This window comes from Idiotropiscis lumnitzeri, chromosome 10, assembly GCF_059441095.1.
Source record: "Idiotropiscis lumnitzeri isolate Australia: NSW breed Sydney's pygmy pipehorse chromosome 10, RoL_Ilum_1.0, whole genome shotgun sequence".
NCBI lineage: Eukaryota > Metazoa > Chordata > Actinopteri > Syngnathiformes > Syngnathidae > Idiotropiscis > Idiotropiscis lumnitzeri.
Window position 1 is genome coordinate 9,832,138 of NC_142400.1, and position 19,780 is coordinate 9,851,917.

At 39.8% G+C, this 19,780-nt stretch overlaps 3 protein-coding genes and 1 long non-coding RNA gene across 7 annotated transcripts; 2 read left to right on the forward strand and 2 right to left on the reverse strand.

Annotated features, from left to right (window-relative positions):
• Positions 1–1,205: 1,205 nt before the first annotated feature.
• zdhhc11 (zDHHC palmitoyltransferase 11) lies at positions 1,206–7,465 on the reverse strand. The gene is made up of 11 exons (XM_088306115.1): positions 7,203–7,465; positions 5,933–6,151; positions 5,525–5,703; positions 5,065–5,166; positions 4,863–4,987; positions 4,608–4,763; positions 2,991–3,109; positions 2,865–2,914; positions 2,720–2,783; positions 2,131–2,206; positions 1,206–1,903 (listed from the first exon to the last, which is right to left on the reverse strand). The coding sequence occupies exons 1-11, from the start codon at positions 7,218–7,220 to the stop codon at positions 1,761–1,763; spliced, it is 1,251 nt and encodes a 416-aa protein (XP_088162241.1). The 5' UTR covers positions 7,221–7,465; the 3' UTR covers positions 1,206–1,760.
• LOC148329076 (uncharacterized) lies at positions 2,168–5,086 on the forward strand. The gene is made up of 4 exons (XR_015845565.1): positions 2,168–2,242; positions 3,528–3,604; positions 4,610–4,773; positions 4,850–5,086. It is a non-coding gene; the product is annotated as an uncharacterized LOC148329076 (long non-coding RNA).
• Positions 7,466–8,170: 705 nt separating the features above from the next.
• brd9 (bromodomain containing 9) lies at positions 8,171–14,177 on the reverse strand. 2 transcript variants are annotated; one of them, XM_088307276.1, is made up of 17 exons: positions 14,030–14,177; positions 13,031–13,245; positions 12,811–12,936; positions 12,617–12,746; positions 12,465–12,522; positions 12,157–12,301; positions 11,933–12,043; positions 11,183–11,313; positions 10,905–11,037; positions 10,740–10,815; positions 10,148–10,243; positions 9,950–10,082; positions 9,748–9,859; positions 9,629–9,685; positions 9,451–9,556; positions 8,517–8,687; positions 8,171–8,426 (listed from the first exon to the last, which is right to left on the reverse strand). In XM_088307276.1, exons 1-17 carry the CDS (start codon positions 14,076–14,078, stop codon positions 8,344–8,346), a joined length of 1,932 nt encoding a protein of 643 aa, XP_088163402.1. In that variant the 5' UTR covers positions 14,079–14,177; the 3' UTR covers positions 8,171–8,343. The 2 variants fall into 2 exon arrangements, with proteins under 2 accessions (XP_088163402.1, XP_088163401.1); XM_088307275.1 differs by having other exon boundaries at positions 11,153–11,313.
• Positions 14,154–19,444, forward strand: trip13 (thyroid hormone receptor interactor 13). Of its 3 annotated transcripts, XR_015845638.1 has the most exons (15): positions 14,154–14,310; positions 14,551–14,623; positions 14,809–14,968; positions 15,034–15,160; positions 16,300–16,355; positions 16,521–16,611; positions 16,698–16,770; positions 16,850–16,913; positions 16,985–17,071; positions 17,686–17,792; positions 17,894–18,047; positions 18,122–18,234; positions 18,314–18,383; positions 18,450–18,596; positions 18,707–19,443. XR_015845638.1 is itself a non-coding variant. In XM_088307277.1 (14 exons), exons 2-14 carry the CDS (start codon positions 14,553–14,555, stop codon positions 18,543–18,545), a joined length of 1,269 nt encoding a protein of 422 aa, XP_088163403.1. In that variant the 5' UTR covers positions 14,154–14,310; positions 14,551–14,552; the 3' UTR covers positions 18,546–19,442. The 3 variants fall into 3 exon arrangements, 2 of the variants coding, with proteins under 2 accessions (XP_088163403.1, XP_088163404.1); XM_088307277.1 differs by having other exon boundaries at positions 18,450–19,442; XM_088307278.1 differs by lacking the exon at positions 14,154–14,310 and having other exon boundaries at positions 18,450–19,444.
• Positions 19,445–19,780: the final 336 nt, after the last annotated feature.

The following is a 19,780-nucleotide window of genomic DNA, read 5'->3' on the forward strand; positions in this document are numbered from 1 at the left end:
TGCCGCAGCACAGCTGATTCCAATGATCAGATAATCAGCAAGGTCTGCAAAAGCTAGATAACGATTGTTCAGGTGTGTAGCACCAGGGAGAGATGGAAAACGGGCAGGATACCGGCCCTCGAGGAACAGGATTGTTGAAATTTTATGACTTTTCCTAAATAGACCCCATCACTGGAAAAAAGGGATACTTTGTTTTTTGTTTATGTTTCCATGTGGCCTATACGCCACTAGGTTTGCCTTATGGGTCATTTTTGAGCCGGATATTATTAAAGCATTTAAAATGTAAAACTAGGTGTATCACAGTGAGTAGTAATAATAACACTCTTAACTGTAATGATAAATGATTGATGTTGATCACAAAAGACAGAGTTCACATCTCTACCAATGTTGCTCTACTATTGACACTCCTGAATGAGGCGCTGTACCTGCTTTTGGAATCGTGTCATAAAAAGCCAAAGAAACACCATGCGTTCATCCTTAGATGCTCCAAAAAGGGCAAATTTGTTGACAGACTTTGCAGAAATGACGACAGCAAACCCTCACCTATATTTGCAGTTTGGTATTGATTAAATCACCTCCAGTAAAACCTTTCCTCAGCTATTTCTTGAAAAAACACACTTATTCACAGTTGCGCTCTTTCTATAACGCGCTACGATTCCTCACAATGCCGTCACAGCCCTGGCTAACATGCAAGTAGACGTTAGTTTCAAGAAAGTACATTGAAGTGATCCATCTCAACTGCGCTAAGATCTTTGTATGTCAGGGAGGAGCTAAGTTTAGCTCGGGTTGTTGAAGAGAGTATTCCCAACATATTTAACACTCAAACAAACATGACGGCGGTCTCAACATTGCTTGACAATCAAAAAGTTGATCATAAGCCTTGTATTTTTTAATGATATTGTGGATTGAAATCACAAAATATCATTTGTGGTATAAATTCAGTTTAAACTATTAATACAAGAAATTATTTAGGTGTACGTACAGAGGTGGCGTAATCATGGAGACACCGGGGACACTTTTTGGCAAGCCTTTTATGTGACGGTTCACTCTTTTTATCACGTTTCATTGGCATCAGGCCCTTGGAAAAATGTCCCCTCTAAACTTTGTATCCCAGACTCTTCCAGTTTTAGTGTGGTTTGTCTCGCCCTAACTGTTGGAATCGGGTCACACGGGTTCAAGCAGGAGCAAGTAGCGGATAGAGAAAATGATCGTTCTTAATTCTTTACTAAGAAATGAAACGATGCCGAGACAATTAACGAATCATCAAAGACAGAAATGATGTCCAATCTTCTCCCACTAAAACATGCTCCACCCTTCTTCTCACCGCATGGATCTATTTGACCATACAAGGTTGTTGCTTTGGCCAGCAGATAAAATGACATGATTGAAGTGTTACTGCCCTTTACTTGGAACAGGTTTCGTCTGGAAAATAAATAAAAGTGCTCCAGATGCTAAAAACATCTACTTGACTAAGATTAATGGCGCACACGCCAACATTAAAGATGGACCACTATACAAGTCCGTAACATGAAAAAAAAAAAAAAACGAGTTGACAAAATTCAACATTAAAAAAAGACGATGTGAAGTGAAGTAACTATGAAAAAAGGAGTGTCCTCTTCGAGTAAGCTTCATGACTGGTATCAAAGTGGTGGTGTCATATTGAGGATGTCCTCATTAACACCAACGGCTCCATGGTAACTCATCTTAACAAGGTGTCCCTGAGCGTAACGTGTACGGTAATCCCAATGCGCTGCTGACTGTTACGTGTCGTCCGGAGTCATCACTAAGCTTCCAAGGGGATCTTGTACCTCTGGAACGCTCTCCACTGATTTGACGCTTTCACACTGCAGGTCATCGCCGGCATCAGCCTTCCAGCTTCTTGAGTTGCTCATCTCTCGTTCTCCTTTTTGGAAATGTTGAATGTGAAAAGGACACAATTTTTCATGATGACACTGACAGTGTGATAACAGATAGAATAAATGGAAATTTGGGATAAAAAGACGGTGCAATGTTTATGTGTGAGGACGTCGAAGTGAATACTTTGGATAGACTACCTACCCATGATGGGGGAAAAAAAATCTAGTCAAGAAGTTGCACACAAACCGATGCTGATGGATGACAAATACTCACGCTCTTTCTCTACAGAGTTCTGTGTTCCTTGAGGGAAGCCGTTTTCATTTTCTGATGATTTCTTGGGGTCTTCCATCTAGATCAAAACAAAAACAGAATGTCAGAGGACACGGTAAGTACAGCAGAATTCAATTCCGAGCGCACCAGTAGCCCCACTCAGAAAAAAAAGATGAAAAATGTTTTCACATAAAATGCACAAGTTTGTAATTTGTACGTCACTGTATCGCCCCTCACTGGTGTGCACACGCCAGCCTGACGGTGGCGGTAGTGAGACACAGATACAGCAAAGCTGAAGCTAAACTTTTAACTTGTATTTTCTTCCACAAAGCAGAGAATTTCCAATTGATCTGATTTCAAACTCTAAATAGACTTGTTCCAGCTGTGAGCAGTACACAAAATGATTAATTGAAAATTCAAGAACAGTAAACCCGATTTTGGTGAGTTAAACAGACGCTTAGCCGAATAAGTGACACTTATTCTGGGATGAGGAAAATTGGAAAATACACCGCACCACTTTTAGCTGCACGGATGAAACCTAGTGTGAAAGTATATCATTTATGGTAATTGCAATCCAAGTACATTTTCTTACCTCAGTGTACATGGGCTCTGACAGTCGGCTGGAAAGTGGTGCTTTATCATCAGGGTTGCAAGAACTGTTGAAACAAACGCACCATTCAGAAATCCTTGGCACAGTTTGTATTGGCACAACACGACCAGTAGTGACTTGACCTTACCTTGCACCATGAATATGGGTGGGCTCACAATCCATCGAGCTCAGCGGATTCTTTAACATAGAAAAATGTGTTACAAGACGACACAGAAGTAGGGATAATAGAGAGGGGCCAAGCAGGGATTGTCACCTGTGAAACCTTGTTTTTTATTTGCATGTCGTGTGAATTTGCCACTTCTGTGTCTCCGCTTTTGGATTCTTTTTGACGCTGCAGCTTTATGTACTCATACGTGCTTAGTCCTTTACACACTGCAACAATACCCATTAAGACAGATTAATCGATGGCAAATAGCAATGGATATTATTTTGTACCTGGAAAAAAAAAATGAGCATGCGATGAATTGTGTTGTTAATTTCATCTGTACTATAAAGTGCCAACAATAATTAATCAAAGTAGTGTAGAGTGGAACCTTCAAAGACAATGATCCACGATTTGGGTTGACTGACAAGTTGCTCTAGTGTATTATCGGAGGTTGATATGAACCACGTAAAAATAATAATAACCTAAAACTCTTTCTATACTAAAATATCAAGATATGTTGGAAAAACATCAAATTCAGTCCACTCACTGATATACAGTATTGAAATATATTTTCATAGTCTGATCAAAAATCAATGGCAACGAAGCATTTACCTCGTCGAACTGAAACTAAAAAATTACTTCTAGGGATGACTGCCCCCTACTGATTTGGAGGGAATGCACACCACACCAGTGAACTTGTTTACCAACCGTTGATCATTCAAGTGAGTACAAAAACAATTTCTTAACATGTTTCTTAAATTATTCATTTCCTTCTGTGACCTATCTAACGTTTTAACTCATGACATAATCTTCCGATGTAATGCTGCAATCCGGAGTTGGAAAGGCAAAGTTTTTCTAGTGACTAGCAAAAGTGCACCAGAATGTCAATTTGAACTGGGAGGACCAAATCAGAAAAAAAGTACTGTACCCCGACTGCATCACAAGCTTTGTGTTGAGAATTCCACTTGGGACACATTTAAAAATTTCATGATAGAATTTCTGAAAATAATTGTCAAAAAAAGACTCTTTAACATGAGCTAATGCTTAAGGAGGTTAACGTGTATTTCTTTTTTTTAAATGCGGGCAGTCGGACACACTTTTTAATATGCTGCCCCCTACTGGTTTGGAGCATGACAAGCACCTCGCTAGCTGGCTTGTTTAGCAACAAAAATATTTCAAGTGAAGGCAAAAACATAAACATGATCAAATATGATGAAAAGTCACTGTCACGCTTCGACATACAGTATATTTAAATTTGTGTAATAATCATTTATAAAAGTGTAACCTCAAAGCGCCCATGAGCTAATGCTAATAAAGCAGGCATATTCTTGTTTATATAATAGGGATAAACAAAGCCACTTTTAGTGTGCTGCCCCCCACTGATTTGCAACATGACGAGCACCACAGCCAACAACCGTACTTTGACTGAGCACAAAAACATGTTCACAAAAAAAAAAAAAAATCTATTTCAAGATTCATAATGTAATTGTTTATAAAAAAATACTTGCCGGATAAACAGGGGTAATAACGTAGTTAGCATTTTGCTACAGTAACTTTTAGTATCCTATGGTTTGGAGTGTGTGTTCTTTATCAGGGGCGTCGAACAGTAAGACTTTCTCTTAGGTTATGTCATCAGTTATCTCAGTTAAGACAAATTCTCAAGTGTTTTCAATTGAGAATGCATGTGTCATTGGTCCCACTGTTTTAAAGAGCTGTGTGACTTACAGAGATAGAAATGGAAACAGAGCAGGTGCCACAGAAGCATCAGGCACGTCAGACTCAGCATGGCGGTAACAAAGGCCACTATGAGGAGACCAGCTGAACTCGTTTTTATGGGGGCTGATGGTAAAAACACCAACCAGGTGTCGTTTGCCAGCAAACCTGCATAAAGGTGCACACACACCCCCACACACCTGCTTGAATGAAGAAATTATCATAACAAATAATTTTTGTTGTCTGTCCAATAGTGCGATAACTCACTGTGGAATTGCGGGTTGGTTCGTAGGACATTTGGATCAAGATAGTGTTGGATGAATATAAACAAAATGACAGCGACAAGCAGGCCAGCGCCGACTGCAGCAGAGGTCACTGCTGCAAAGAAGTACCTGAAAGCAAGAGGTGAACTTGTGTTTAACAACTAATTGCACTTATATACATCAGAGCCCAAATTACAATATCTCACCGGTAGTTTCTACCACCCACGCAGTTGTTCAGCCATTTGCAGTGGTGATCAAAATCCGACACACATTTGTTGCAAATGCTACAGTGTTTCACTTTGGGCCCGCTGAGGAAAGGGAACATTTTAGAACCATTAAAAACTTTAAATAAAAGCATAAAAGAGTCAAATGAAACCCATCCGTTAAAATGGACCATATGTATCTCGTGGGGTTTACATGAAATGTGTTGAGGATACAGCTAAGCAGAACATTTCATGAATTGAGGCAGTAGGTTTATAGCCAGTTGGGTCGTCCATAGATACATACATATATTGACGTGCCAGTGTGTTTTAACAAATAACCATTTTGAAAAGATTTAATTATTTAACCACTTACTAAACACACTTGATCTAGCAGAGCCGTGAGTCCAACATGCTAAAATAATACGTACGTCTTAAAAATATAGTGAAAGGCGAGCATACATACACCTTTACTTCACACAGGTAACAGTGTAAGTCCTGGATGACATGAAGCTGCACTGTGCGGTCAAAAAGTGGCATCGGGCCGCTGTACGTTTTTTTGGCCCTCACGCTGGCATCGGCCGGATCTATGGTGACCGCAGCGACATGGCTGAGCAAGTGCACAAGAAAGGCCAAACCTGTAAACTGGATGGCGCTTGGGTTAAGAAAAAGTGCTCCAATAAGACAAACAAGGCACTGTTTCTACCCCGTTTAGTTTTCATAGAGTCGGACACAAGCAGAGATTCAAGTCTCGCAATAGTAGCTCATAGAAAGCACCTCCCCCCCTCCCACACACACACAAGAAAAACTTTGTTTGGCTGTGAACCCTAATTTGTGAGCTGAGGGCCAGCGTCTGTGAGAGAGTTGAGGATACGGCGTAGAGCACGTGGTTCCAAGGGAGAGGTAGGAGAGGGATGAACAGGCCAAAGGCCACCACGGCGAGGTAGTTGTACAACAGCCAGGCAATGACTTGGAAGACCTGAGGGGGCCACGTCCAACCGTTCACCCGCGGGGTCTTGGATGAGACCAGCTCGTTTCGGCTGCTACCATGCATGGGGGCCGTGCGTCTCAGCTTCCCACTGAGGACGTTCATCTAGACGACATTAGATACAAATCATTAGATAGTTTCCCTTCTCGAGTGATTGAGAGAGCAAATGGCGTGACGAGAACCTTGAAAGTAACTCAAATTTGCTTTTGTTAGTTAAATAACGGACACGACTTCAAAATCTAACTTTAGATTTTTGGCAGGCATTGTAGTACAGTGCAATGCATACAAATATTCATCTTAATTTTTAAACTGCCCAATTTTATAAATTCAATTGAATATTTTGAATAATGGTAATTGTAGCGTAATATTTAAAAAATATTGTACAAGACAATTTGCATAACATTAATTTGAGAAAAAAATATATAATGCAATGGGATTTATGTAATAAGAAAATATTACCTGTACAGTTGAGTAATTGAACCTTTATTAGATTATCTGTTTTTATTGTTGATTTCTTATAGATTAAGAAAGAGAGAAAAGAAAGAAAAAAGTAAATAATAAGTAATAAAGTAATGATAATAGTCAATAGTATATAATACAATACTACGACTGGCTAGCGACCACTTCTGGGTATAGTCTGCCTTCTGTCCTCAAATCTAGACCAAAATTACATGTGGTTTATCGCTTCAACAATGTTTAATTTAGGAAGCCCATACTGCTTCAATGTATGAAATGTGCGTTACATAAAATTGCCTTTGTCTATCTTTATTCTCTTTTAGGTAAACAGAAGTCTAATTTTTCCTACAAAAGTTTTTTTTAGGGGAAAAAAAACATTTCTCACAGAAGAAGCAGCAGTACGTCCCTTTTTTTGGGTCATCTGACTCACATGTTTTGCTCAGGGCCTTTCATGCTGACACCAGGTTTTTTTTTATGTGCGTGTTCGTGTGTTTAAACCAATAATTGACTGTTACCAAGCATTTTAAGACGCAGTGACCCAAATGGACTGTTTGATCACCGGTTTTACAGCATCTAATGATAAAGAAAACACGTTGCGAGTTTGCCATGACTACATACAAATTAACTTTACACCCTAGAATAAGCAGAGAAGTCATGCGGGTGCATGTTTATTTCTTCAAATGCATTGAGAATGACTTACTTTGGTTGCGGCGTTCATAAACTCCGAGTCATCGATTTAAGATCAAAACAATGCACACGGCGATTTCCCAGCGAGTGATTCATTTTCAATGTCCCAAACCTCACGTCACGCTACATGTCGCCGCCATCTAAGGCTGCTAGAAAAACGTTAAAATAGGTGAGATGAAAGCGCAACCCGCTGACGCCGTCGTCTCGGAGTAAGTAAAGATGTCTTGACTTCTAAGTTGAAGAAACAGTTTGCTCCGCGGCGCCCGGCTGCGCCATGGCAACTGATGCGCATGCGCAGTCCACCCAAGCTGCTCGCGTTGCATTCATGCGCTTCACAGTCACTGACCACGATGTATTGTTACGGACTCCCCCACGCACAAACAACCGGATTTAACGAAGATAATCATGATCAATTTTGATTGAGACTGTCCGGGAGATATTGATTAATGTGTTCATTATTGAGGTTGAAATTTGCTGGGGTGGAGAACTCCATCATATTGACATCTTTTCGACATTTTTTTTTACTAAACGAGGCCACCAAAATACTAGAAACAACTCTCGATGACGCAATATATTTCACAACTGTAATGTACTGTACAGTACAACACTTCAAACGACACCTTAGAATCAGTTGATATTTATATAAAAAAATATACTAATGCTATTTTGGTGATAAGCAGAATTTAGTTTGTAAATTGATGTTTATTTTCTATTAAGTAATTTACGATGAAGTACATAATATTCTTAATGTTTGTTTTAAATCTCTCGCTCTGTCCATATGCAGTGACGTGTTCATCTTATTTTTCATTATTTTTTACATAATCATATGTGCCACAATTATTATCAGCCCAGATACTTTGTATAACCCACATTTGCACAAAAAAAATAGTACCTAATATACGTCCCCTTTGTGTTTTGCTTATTGAAAGCTTTGCTACATTCAAAATGATGATTATGAGACACTGTATGAAACCACACATATTTATAAATACAAGTGTAGGCATTTATTTTAACTGTTGCACTCATACAAAAAACATACAAATAAACAAGAAACTGTCTGTACAAGAAAAATGAATTTTTTAAAAGACGCACAGCACTGGATCAGTCCATCATAATGTCAGGTGTCGATGCGGGTGAAGAATTAAATAAGGTGGTCAGGTATTGGCTGGGCTCTCTGACTCCGGAGACTGGAGGAACTCATAGGGATCGTGAACCATTTCGGACTGTGACGGGCTACCTGTTGATTTAAAAAAAAAATCAAAATGTTTAGTTGAGACTCGAGACAATACATTACCTTGTCAAGACTTAAAATTGACATCATGTTTACCCAAATGGTGCTGATCTCTCTCTGAGGTGTTGGAGAGTGACGACAGGTTGGACGAAGGCCTGGAGCCGACTCTGTCCACTTGAGCCTCCTGAAACTCTTGCAGAAGCTTGTCAGCGTCATCAAAGTGCTGCTGGCCCTCCTCGTTTCCTGGCTCCTTCTTCACACCTTTACCTGGTATAAATTACATTCATGTTTTTTGGGTGAGTCTAGCATGTGGTATATTAAGGTTTTAACTGTTAATATTGGCAATTCTAAAGAACATTAAGCACTTTTGTTTTACCGTATTTGCCCCGGGCTCGATCCGTATCTCCTACGAATAGCTGGATTTATTAGAAAATCTGATTCAATTCTGCTCTGGAACCAGTTATGTCACGCTTACATTTCAAAATATGGATCAATTTTTAGCTCAATTATGCAGGGGGGTAAAAAAAAAACGATGGCAACTAGAGATGCCGTGTTGGCAATCATGTGACATAATTACAACAGGTCAAGATAGAAGTCCGCCTGGCTGACTAAAGGCATATTTTGAGGGTGCTGTCTCGGAAATAAACTTGTTTATTATATAGAGTGTATGATATGCTGCTGACTACGATGCCTCACTCAACTCAGGGGGACGAAAAGTTACTGAACATAAAATTTGGACAGCTCAGCAGCCAAATTGAGGTGCTCTAAGTCGTTCTGCTTATGTCACATTATCAGCGACTGTATGCTGGTGTAATATGATCTCTGCTGGCCTGCTGTGAGGACCTTGGTTTTGAACAGCTCAATGTATGTTGTTGCTTTTCAGTTTCCAGTCTAGCTGCAAATAAAGAACACCCAGGTGCATTTTATGTACACACCTGGCATTGTAAATTTGATCGTATTTGCTACATTTACATGAGCTGGACAAAAAGTGCAATAGAAGAAGCTTCTGATGGAAATATGGACACTATACCTAATGTGTTGAGCATGGAAATATCAAGAGACATGTCTGGGTAGTTCTTCAATGACATGAAGTCCAACACTGAACTGCTCTCTCCAAGACCGGCGCCATCCACCAACTAAACAAAAACAACAATTTGAGTCAAAGAATGGATGTAGTTTGACTTAAACGCAACCCACATGCAGCTCACCTGCATGTCGCAAAGGCCTGCCTTGGTTTCGTCAGGTTTCAGCATCATGTTCCTCTTCTGAAAAATAAAAATTCACAATTGAGGTACATTTCGATGTAACGATGTAGTGAGCCGCATACCTGTCGGATCTGATTGGCAGCTTTTGTGTGATCGCCTCCTGTCATCTTATCCAGAATTCCATCGACCCATCGCTTGGTGACATTTCCACAGCCCTTCACAAAGTCCAGTATGCTAAGAGTGGGGGGAGGAAATAGTACAATAGGTGACACTTTTAACACTAAATGTCAATACCCTCCAACAGTGAATACTCGCCATCGTTACCTCAGAGCACACTGTACCCCCGTTTCATCTCCATACGCTGAGCACAGCAAGTCTGACTCATCGGGTAGAAGGTCCGGAAAGACTGAGTTCTTCTGAAGGCTTTGAATGTTGTAGGCACTACTCAGGAACGTCACTGCAAAGCAAGGAAAGGATTTCTAAGATGTGAAGAAATTCAAGGGCGAGCATTTTAATATGAACCTTTGTGTCTCCTGTCGTCTTTGAAGCCTAGCGTTGTTAATCCAGGAAGAAGCTTATTTGACAGCGAACTTAAATCCACTTTGTGGGTCTCCTCTTCTGCAAAAGTGGAAATAAGTGTATTATTTTCTCAATTCGGAAAATGCAATGTTCCAAAAAATAATTTCATACTAACATATCAAATCATGCGTAAAAGGTTCATGTTAATTTTAGCTTTTTTTTTTTTTTCAGGATTTAGAATGAAAAGGCCTTTTGTGTGTTTGAAATCTGTACTAACCAAAGTCAAATGCGTGCAATGCTTTTTCAAGGAAATTCAATACAAATGCACCAACTGGAGATTTGGATGTGACAAACAAGAATCGAAGACAAAGGCTAAAAAAAAAAATGGGTGTTGTTCCATACAATTAATAGCAATTTGAATATGTTGTTGGACTTTTTTTTTTTAATTCTTTTTTTTTAAACATAAGCCTAAATAACGTTTGTCCACGTATGGACTCGAGTAACTCAGATATTCACGATTCAAATGATGTCATTTCTTTTTAATAACTCTGTAAAACAAGAATTGAGGTTCAAAAAACATGTAATGAGTTCAAACCTTCTGCATCGGGATCGAGCTGATTGACGACAGTGTACACAAGAGAAGTGTCGGACTCTTTCTGCAGGTAGCCGATCTGAAAACAATGCGCACACCGTATTAGTGTAAATAGCGCTGATACGCTGCGAGCATGATCAAATATATTGATCACGGAAAGTACAACACCTTGGAGTTTGGCATGTATCTGTTGATGCGATCTCGCGCTTCATCGGCCGAATGTTCCACCAGGGCTAGAACGTGCTCCTCTGCTGTGCTGTCAGTCAAGCTGCAGGCGTTCCCCTCTGGCTCAAACAGGTAGCTGAAATCGGAGAAGCCAAGAGGTGACGGTGTTTGTCCGTTTACTGAATTTGAGTCCACCTTAAGCAGTTGTAAAATGTGAATTAAGGGGATTAAAAACAAAACAGTTAAATGACTTCATGTCTTTCACGGGTTGCTTCTTCAACTTTTTGGCTGATTCCACTGGCATTGGAATAATCTCCGTTGGCGGGAGATCAGTTGCAAGTTCGTCATCTCCCAAAATGGCTGCCATGTCCTGCATGAAAGACATGCTGCGCTTCAAAACCAACAGGCGATCCTGACAACAAAAATTGGAAACATTGAACGTCACATCCACATCCATCTGAAAAATACATTTTCATGTATAGTACATACAGTACACTACTCAAAAAAAAAAAAAAAACTTTGCAGATGAAATTTCATTCTGATCTAAAATGCACATATCCAACCGTTCAATGTTTCAAAACTTTATGCACAACTTGGTGTTCGAACAAGGAGCTGAATGGCAAATTCACAACAGCTGTTTGATCCAGTACATTTCTTGATTTAATTCGAATTGGTATTCAAAGAGTACTCTTCACATTCTGTTATCCCCGGACCGAGACATCTAACGTTGCTCAACAGCAACTCACTATTGCAAGACTTCAAACAGGATGTTCTCAGAGGGAAGTGGGACCTCAGGTTCAACATTTCATGCCATCTCATGTGTAAATGTGTGCTCCTATCACAATAAAATAGTTGAATTTCTCTTCAAGAAGAGTTGCTGATGCGTGAGGGAATTAGGTAGAATCGTCCAAAATGTAAGTTGAAGAATCAAGATTCATGAGGGTTCCCTGGTTGATTAGTTGAAATGTGTATTGTGTATTCATACTTTTATCCAAATCGCTTGACTAATACTAGACCATGAGGCCCATTACCTTGCTCATCATCTTAAACCCAGTATGGAGAAGTTTCTTGGCTGCCTTATAGTAGACCGTCTCCGGACGGTTGTAAACCATGGCATTGTCACACATCAGTTTAAAGTCCGCCTAAACAACACAATGGATTCAGACAAACAGAATGTGAAACTTCATTCCAATTTGTTACTTTTCAACCGAGTGACTATTTGGACCAGTGGCTCTTATGCGAAGCCTTATCTCACCTTGAATTCTGTCACTGTCTGGTACTCATTGTTTGTAATCTTGTCTTTCATGGTGCTGAAGTCCATCGGGTGCTTGATGATCATTGAGTAATTGGGAGCAATTGCATCCGTTACTGGGAAAGCAAAGAAACCATGGGCATCTTTTCTGTGAGGACGAGACGTAAACATCATGGTAAGGGCAGTCTTGCCGAGGCCGTTTTTTTTGATTGACGTGAGCTGATGTGAGCCAATTTGGACAACGCTTCCAAACTTCAACGTTCATGCCACAGATTTAGCCCAAATGGAAATAGTTCCTGATTTGAAATCACCTCTGCAGCTGGCGCAGGAAGTGCTCAAGTAATAGCTGCCGTGGAGTGGACTCGTTCTCTGTATTGGGGGAAAACAATGAAAATATAGCAATATCATGACACATTTTTCTTGATAAATATTGAGAATGACAATAACATAAATTGGTCCTTGCCGTGTTGTGTCCGACATGCTCGCACTGGCCTTTCTCCTTGGTGCTCTACTTCTACCTTCACATTGGGGTGAAATTCCTCAAATTCAGGCTCACTCTCACACTTCTCTTTCTTCCTTTTCTTCTCCTCTGGCTAATACATATAATCATATGTGTGATTATCAGACTCAAAACAGGCTTAAATGAACATTCCTCACCTCTATTTTGATACTCATAGTTTTTGATATTGTGAACGGTTCGACGGGCACCCCAGTGCTGACTGCAGTGGCAGGTGCTGCCTCAGATTCATTTTGCTCTCGCTCCCTTTTCTTCCTCTTTTCCTCCTGTCAGATAATAGACAAGATAGTATTTGATTTGAAAAAAAAAAAAAAGTTTCAATTTGACATTGAAACATAGGCGTTATCTCATCAAACTGACCTTCCGTCGTTTTCTCTCTTCATCATCCACATATTTGTCCTTATCCTTTTCAGACTTTTTCTTTTTCTTCTTCTTTTTCTCTTTGTGGCGCTCATGGTCTGATCTGTCATCATAGTAGCTGGAGTCATGACCCGAACCCGAGAGTTCCGTCACTTCGCTGCCTCCAACTTTGAGTACAAGCTTCAGCGGCTTCTCCAATGCCTTGTCCTCATAGTCTAAAAAAAAAGGTAGTTATCGCAAAGAGTAGAAGATACAATACAATTTAAGAGACATTTTCACTTACTGAGCCAATGGTATGTGGACACATTTTATGATGTTTCATCTTTTGTTAAAATGTTACTGAAAACCATTTATGCCTCTTCAGGGGAATTTGAATCCTCTCAGAATAGTCTGGCGAATGTGTATTGTTTTTTCCATGTCATGCTATTTTATATGAAAACTGTGCCAAACGAGTCATACAAGGTACTAGCTGTGGCTGCCTCTGATGGGACAAGTAACAAAAATGTTTATAAGACAATTTCATAAAACCAAAAGTTCCTGGACTGGTGTCACAAAAGATATTTCAAATCAAAACGACAGAATTGCCCCTTTTTATTCATTTAACTCTTGCGTTTTCTCGCACACTGAACTAAGAAAACTGCGGGATCTCCTTGTAAATGTGCTGATCAATAGTCTGGCCCACATTGGAGGAGAAGATTGTAGTTTGTAATTTGAAAATGTTAGGAATAATTGTTTCACACCTATGAGATTAGTATTTTTTTTTCTTAAGGTTAACCATTCATCAGTGTGAACAATGAGTTTGAAATGAACTAACTTATAGTGGGCATGAGACTTTGAGATATGTTATTAGACGATTCTGTTGAAAGCCTCTAGTACTATCTTATGCATGAAAACAATCTAGATTCGCTACCATTGCTAGCAAGTGAATTCAGCACAAAGATAACAACAGAGTAATTATCGTAAACTGTCAAAACGCATTGCTCAAATGCATTCGATTACCATCAACTGTTCTCCACTCCGGTTTATGTTTCTTATGTTTCTTCCCCATTCCGCAATATTTACACTCAAAACGTCGCTTTATTCAGTCAGTGAAACAGACGTTTTCGTTAGCATTGTCTTTAGCATTAACGCAGCGGCTAACCGGAAATGACGGCACACGATTCAATTGAGTATTTCCGGTTCATAAAAGCAGCGCGCTGATTTCAAGCCCTCGGACATCATCGCGCTGTCTTTTTCTCGATAAAACGTCAGTCAGTGTCGCGTCTAAAAAGAACATTTTGGTATGTATCATTTTACCATTAAGTTTGCTCATGTTACGTTACGTCGCGCTAGCCACAATTTGCTGTCGTGCTAATTTACCGAGCTAGCTACTGTACTGTAGAGCCAACCGTGTTCTGCCATTTGACACAATCCAAAAAGTTGAGATTGTTTTCGCTCGTTCTTCATTTGTCATATTTGGAGTAAAACAGTAATCGAGAAAACTGTGAATGTTTTTTTTCATAATGTTTTGCTGTCACCAGGAATGGATAGTGAAGATATGGATCCGAAAAGCCCCAAAACGATTGATTTGGAGGTCCACGTTAAATCCCAAAGGTGGGTGATAAATTAGATTAAATCCGTCATTCGTCGTTAATTTTTCCGTTCCCCAGTAGTTTGGTGACTGTTTTTCCACGAGTATTTTTTGCTAGAATTAATTTAGTAACACTATTACCATTGTCCATGCATACGATGATCATTTTAGTACAATTCATGTCGCACACAATGCTATTCCCTTGTAGCACAGCAAAGCTGTCTGAGGTGAGAATGCATGTCGAGGCTCTCCTAAATCGCCACAGCATGGTGTTTGGAAACTACAAGTGGACAGAGTTTGATGAAGGCTTCCTGGACACTCATGTGGAATCTGTGGCTATAGTTGATCAGGAGGAGATACCATCACAGGTAGTTTATTTGAGCTTGGTGGTTATTCTGTTTATCTCTTGTAACTCGTGCTTCTTCACGTTCAGCCCCTCGATTTGACGAGCTGCTCGATTTCCTTCCACATCTTCACCCTGAATGAGGATGGGCCTAGTACACTCAGTTTCGAGGAAGATGAGGAGCTCTCAGCAGCTAACCACTGGTTGCTTCCAGCAGGTGATGTAGGATCTTCAGGAGAGAACCGTTTAATAGCTCACCGTAATACGATGTATTGACGTATAAGATTCACGGAAGTAGATGTCAGAATATTCTAGTAATGTTACAAGAGTAATCTTTACGAACCCACTGAAGTGGGAGATCGGTGCAACTCTGTGTGTTTTCACTCCACGACATGTTATCCTGCAATCAAATACAGTAAATACATATGTAATGTTTGAAATGGATAGCTCCGCAATTAATTAATATATTTGCAATATTTATTTATTTTTTATTTATATATGTGAGCTCTGCTGCATTTTCTCAACCGGTAGTCAGCCCAAACACATAGTTGAAGGGGGGAACTCAAGGCAATTTTTTTTCTTTGCAATACATTACTGTCCTGTGAAAAACACGTATGTCCAATTATCCTAATTTTCTTTTAAATTTTCACTTTGATGTGATGTCTGTAACACAACCCCTATTCATGTAAAAATATGGAAAATGAAAAAAAAATTGACTTTTTTTTCACCTGGACAGCAGTGAATATTATGTTCTATGTGCCACCCCACAACACGGTATTCAAATTAATATTGTGAATGAATGAATGCATTACATAAAGGATGCGCCTGTTTTTAAGTAAAAGTAATTACATGTGTTCAATAACTTGAACATATTACTTGTTTTAGTCAAGGATAACACTTTTTGGAATAACAACTAACTTGCCTTTACAGAATTTTACATTTCTAAATGCACAATCTTCAAATGTAGCCTATAAGCCAAGCCATTTCAGTTTTGTGGAATTTCAGTTCCAAACACCTGGGGTCACCATATAAAAGGAATACGTTGTGAGTGTCAGACTTAAAACTCCTGTAGGAGCATTTTGGAATCCCCCCCACACACACAAGCGCCATCCTGCCCCTGAAGACAGAATATTGCCTGAATGACTCCGCCCCCCCCCCCTTTCATTGTCAGTATTTATACAAAACAGCTTTTACAAGCAAGGCAAAAGGGCTCGTCACATCTTTTGATTTCTTGATTCTCCGCTGATAATTTATGAAATCACCTGGTTTCACTTTTTAGAACGGCAAACTTTGGAGTCATATCAAAGGCTTCCAATTATGTATTTAAATGGTAATTTTCTCATTGTTTCCTCACAGCTGATTTCCACGGTATTTGGGAGAGTTTGGTGTATGACAGTGGGGTCAAATCTCAGGTAAACTGTGAATATTCCTCGGTTAATTGAGTAATCTGGTCCGTCATTAAAATCAGATGTCGAATCACAAGTCTGTGATCATGCTGTAGTTATTATGCCATCATAACATGGGAATTCAGGTGAGAGCAACGAGCTAAACTTGAAATTACTCTGGTTCTCCTCTAGCTACTGGATTATGTCACAACAACAATTTACTTCTCGGACAAAAACGTCGACAGCAACTTGATTTCGTGGAATCGTGTTGTTCTGCTCCACGGTAACAATTTCAAGAACAATACTCCAATTATTATCACAATTTGTTGTGTCGCAGATGTCAAGACTTCTCTGTGTTCACACATCCAGGGCCCCCAGGAACCGGGAAAACATCCTTGTGCAAAGCTCTTGCCCAGAAGCTGTCAATCAGACTGTCAAGTCGGTGAGAAGACATTCCTTTAATTAAAACCGCCTGGGCTTCAAACGCACCTGCTGTTTTTATTCCGTCCCTCTCCACGCAGGTACACGTATGGACAGTTTATCGAGATAAACAGCCACAGCTTGTTCTCAAAGTGGTTTTCTGAGGTAAATGAGCTCTTGCTCGGTTTCTGAGGAACGGACACGCTTTGGTTGCTAATCACGAGTCTTTGTTGCAGAGTGGCAAACTGGTCACAAAGATGTTTCAGAAGATTCAGCAGCTTATTGATGATAAAAACGCGCTCGTGTTTGTTCTCATTGATGAGGTAAACAAAAATAAATCTGTCAAAACTTGTGACATCAGTACAGCAACAAAGTGTATAAAATGTTTTTATGCTGATTTACAAATTTAATGAGGAGTGTAGATTGGTGAAAATTTCAAGCAATTTAAATGTGGTTTTTGCTTGGAAAAAGTAATTGCATTTTACATCTTGAAAGTCCTCATCAAAGGATTTACGGCGACTCAATTGGGTTTATTAAATTTTTTTTTTACATTCTTACTGAAATGTGATGAGTTAATGTTGAAAAATTATGGACAAAGTAATCTACAGTGAATCTCCATGGAATTTGTGAGGAAGCTGGAGTTTATCTGAGATAACACAATCAAGCACTGGGAGAACATAAAAACTTTACAAAGGATGGCCTTAGCCTAGATTTGAATCCAGGAATTCTCGGCTTTGAGCCGGACATGCTAAGCACTATTCCACTATGAAAGTTAACTCACCCGTATTAAAAAATCGACTCGGTGAACAGTACACAATCATCTTACTGTGCAGAGAAAAAAAATATTTTTTATACTGTGTATTCTGGTCTCAAGAGAGTGTTTTTTTTTCTTCTTGAAAATCCAAAGGGACTGTTTGTCTTGTGTCGCTGATGGTAGGTGGAGAGTCTGACAGCAGCAAGGAACGCCTGCCAGGCGGGAACGGAACCGTCTGATGCCATCCGTGTGGTCAACGCTGTCCTCACTCAGCTGGATCAAATCAAACAGTAGGAGAAAATTATTCACCATTTCACTTTTTTTGTTATTTTTTTTGTCCCTGCAACTATTTTGTCCTGTATTATATTAACTCTAAGATTCTTATTTTTAGGCATTCCAACGTGGTGATCCTGACTACATCCAATGTGACCGAAAAGATCGACTTGGCCTTTGTCGATAGAGCGGACATCAAGCAATACATCGGACCTCCTTCTGAGAAGGGCATCTACAACATCTTTCTTTCCTGCCTTGAGGAGCTTATGAAGGTAAGAGGAGTCACTCTTAAATGAAAGTGAGCGTGTGGAAGTGTGTGACAATAACGACTCCCTGATGTGTGCAGTGTCAAATCATTTACCCGCGGCAGCCCCTCTTCACCATCTTTGAGCTTGAGACCATGGGCTTTGCGAAGAGCGATGTATCAGAACACAGTCTGACCCTGAGAAACATCGCCCTGTGAGTATACACTTTCCCATGATGCATCAGCTGCTAGTCATAGCCTCTTGTACGGAATATTTTATTTGGTTCTTTCCAGAAAAAGCAAAGGTCTGAGTGGAAGAACTCTCCGGAAATTACCGTTTCTAGCTCATGCACTCTTCGTGAAGGTAAGCGTTGGATTGAAACCCCGAAAGAAACCATACAAATAAGAATTGTTGCTGTTTTCTCTGCAGATACCTAGAGTGACTCTGGAAAGGTTTCTTAAGGCCATGGAGCAGGCGGTGGATAAGCAGAAGGAGGAGAATGCTCACCTAGTAAATGGTGTCTGACACATTTGTAGCGTACAAGCTTCAGTTCAGTTTTGTATGAGGCATCATCAGGTAACTTGTTACTGAATGTTTACACAAATTGCTTCAGCCACAGGAAGTTATTGTTGTAAGAGATGTCTGTATTTTTGTTGGTGCTACAGCACTAACTATTTCTCTTCTAGACAGAAGTGTTTAAGATTCCTGAGCCATAAAGGAAAATTAGTACGCCGGTAACGGAGCTCGCCTTCTTGTGTCACGAGACATCTTGTGCAGATGCGGTTAATAAGTATGTTGACACCGTCAAACAAAGAACAAAACTGTCTTTCCTATGCAGATTTTAACTGTGCTTTTGTCATTTGGTTTATTTTAATTTTGTTCAGATCTCCCTGCGTAAGTCTGGATATAGTCATATAAAGACTTGAGCAAAAAATTAAGAAAATCCCGTCTCATCCGTGGGGAAAAAAAGTTTAAACAGATTTTTTTTTTTTTTTTTACTTTTTATAAAGGGACATTGTATCCATATTTATGCCAACAAATAATATTTGCACTGTTTCAAAGATGTACACAAATAAACAATTTCTTTGGGTTTGTGCACAACAACGGCAGTGAAATGTTTTGGTCACCAGATGGCGCCCTGGTGCTGTTTGCGAGCTACAACTGAAATGTTTCGCATTGATTGCTAGTTGTTACTTATTAAGACTTTATCTTATAGAGCACTCTTAAAAATTAAGTGACCACGCTTGCCTTGTAAAACACTCGCATCAAGTATTTTTCTAGACTTGCTCGTGCAAGTTAATAGAATGAATTCAGACGGTGTGACCCAGAATGACATTCCGGGTTTGTCTGGTGCTTGCTCCCTCCTTGACCCCACAACGCACAACTGTCACAGGGCTCCTGATATGTATCAGTCATAAGCAGTGTTTATATGAAGAGATCAGTGGTGGCATTGTTCATAGCAGCATGTCTCACATTCTGTGAATACTCGGCTTCTTTGCATGTCAGCTGCAGAGTGCAGACAATGGAGTCTTTGTTTGTGTGCGACCAGCTTTTTTTATTTTTTTTATTTGCATGACTTCAAAGGTTTCTGCAGAATGTAAAAAGAAAGTTCATCTTTAATCCCCCTCACAATCACACTAGTGTCACCTTAAAAACAACTTTGCCCGGGTTGCCTCACTAAAAACAATTGACACAGTGTATTACAATCCCAAGTCTGTCATTAGGATCAAACGGAGGGTTTTGTAGTCTAATCATAGACA

Coding starts and splice junctions, on each gene's coding strand:
- trip13 (XM_088307277.1), top strand. CDS start 14,553: ATGGATAGTGAAGATATGGATCCGAAAAGCCCCAAAACGATTGATTTG. Junction 14,969..15,033: donor AGGAGGAGATACCATCACAG/GTAGTTTATTTG, acceptor CTTCACGTTCAG/CCCCTCGATTTGACGAGCTG. Junction 16,771..16,849: donor TCAATCAGACTGTCAAGTCG/GTGAGAAGACAT, acceptor CTCTCCACGCAG/GTACACGTATGGACAGTTTA.
- zdhhc11 (XM_088306115.1), bottom strand. Junction 2,915..2,990: donor TAAAAAACAAGGTTTCACAG/GTGACAATCCCT, acceptor TCTATGTTAAAG/AATCCGCTGAGCTCGATGGA. Junction 2,207..2,719: donor CAGAGCCCATGTACACTGAG/GTAAGAAAATGT, acceptor GTTTTGATCTAG/ATGGAAGACCCCAAGAAATC.
- brd9 (XM_088307275.1), bottom strand. CDS start 14,078: ATGGGGAAGAAACATAAGAAACATAAACCGGAGTGGAGAACAGTTGAT. Junction 12,937..13,030: donor AAGAGAGAAAACGACGGAAG/GTCAGTTTGATG, acceptor ATTATCTGACAG/GAGGAAAAGAGGAAGAAAAG. Junction 9,557..9,628: donor CAGGCCTTTGCGACATGCAG/GTGAGCTGCATG, acceptor GTTTTTGTTTAG/TTGGTGGATGGCGCCGGTCT.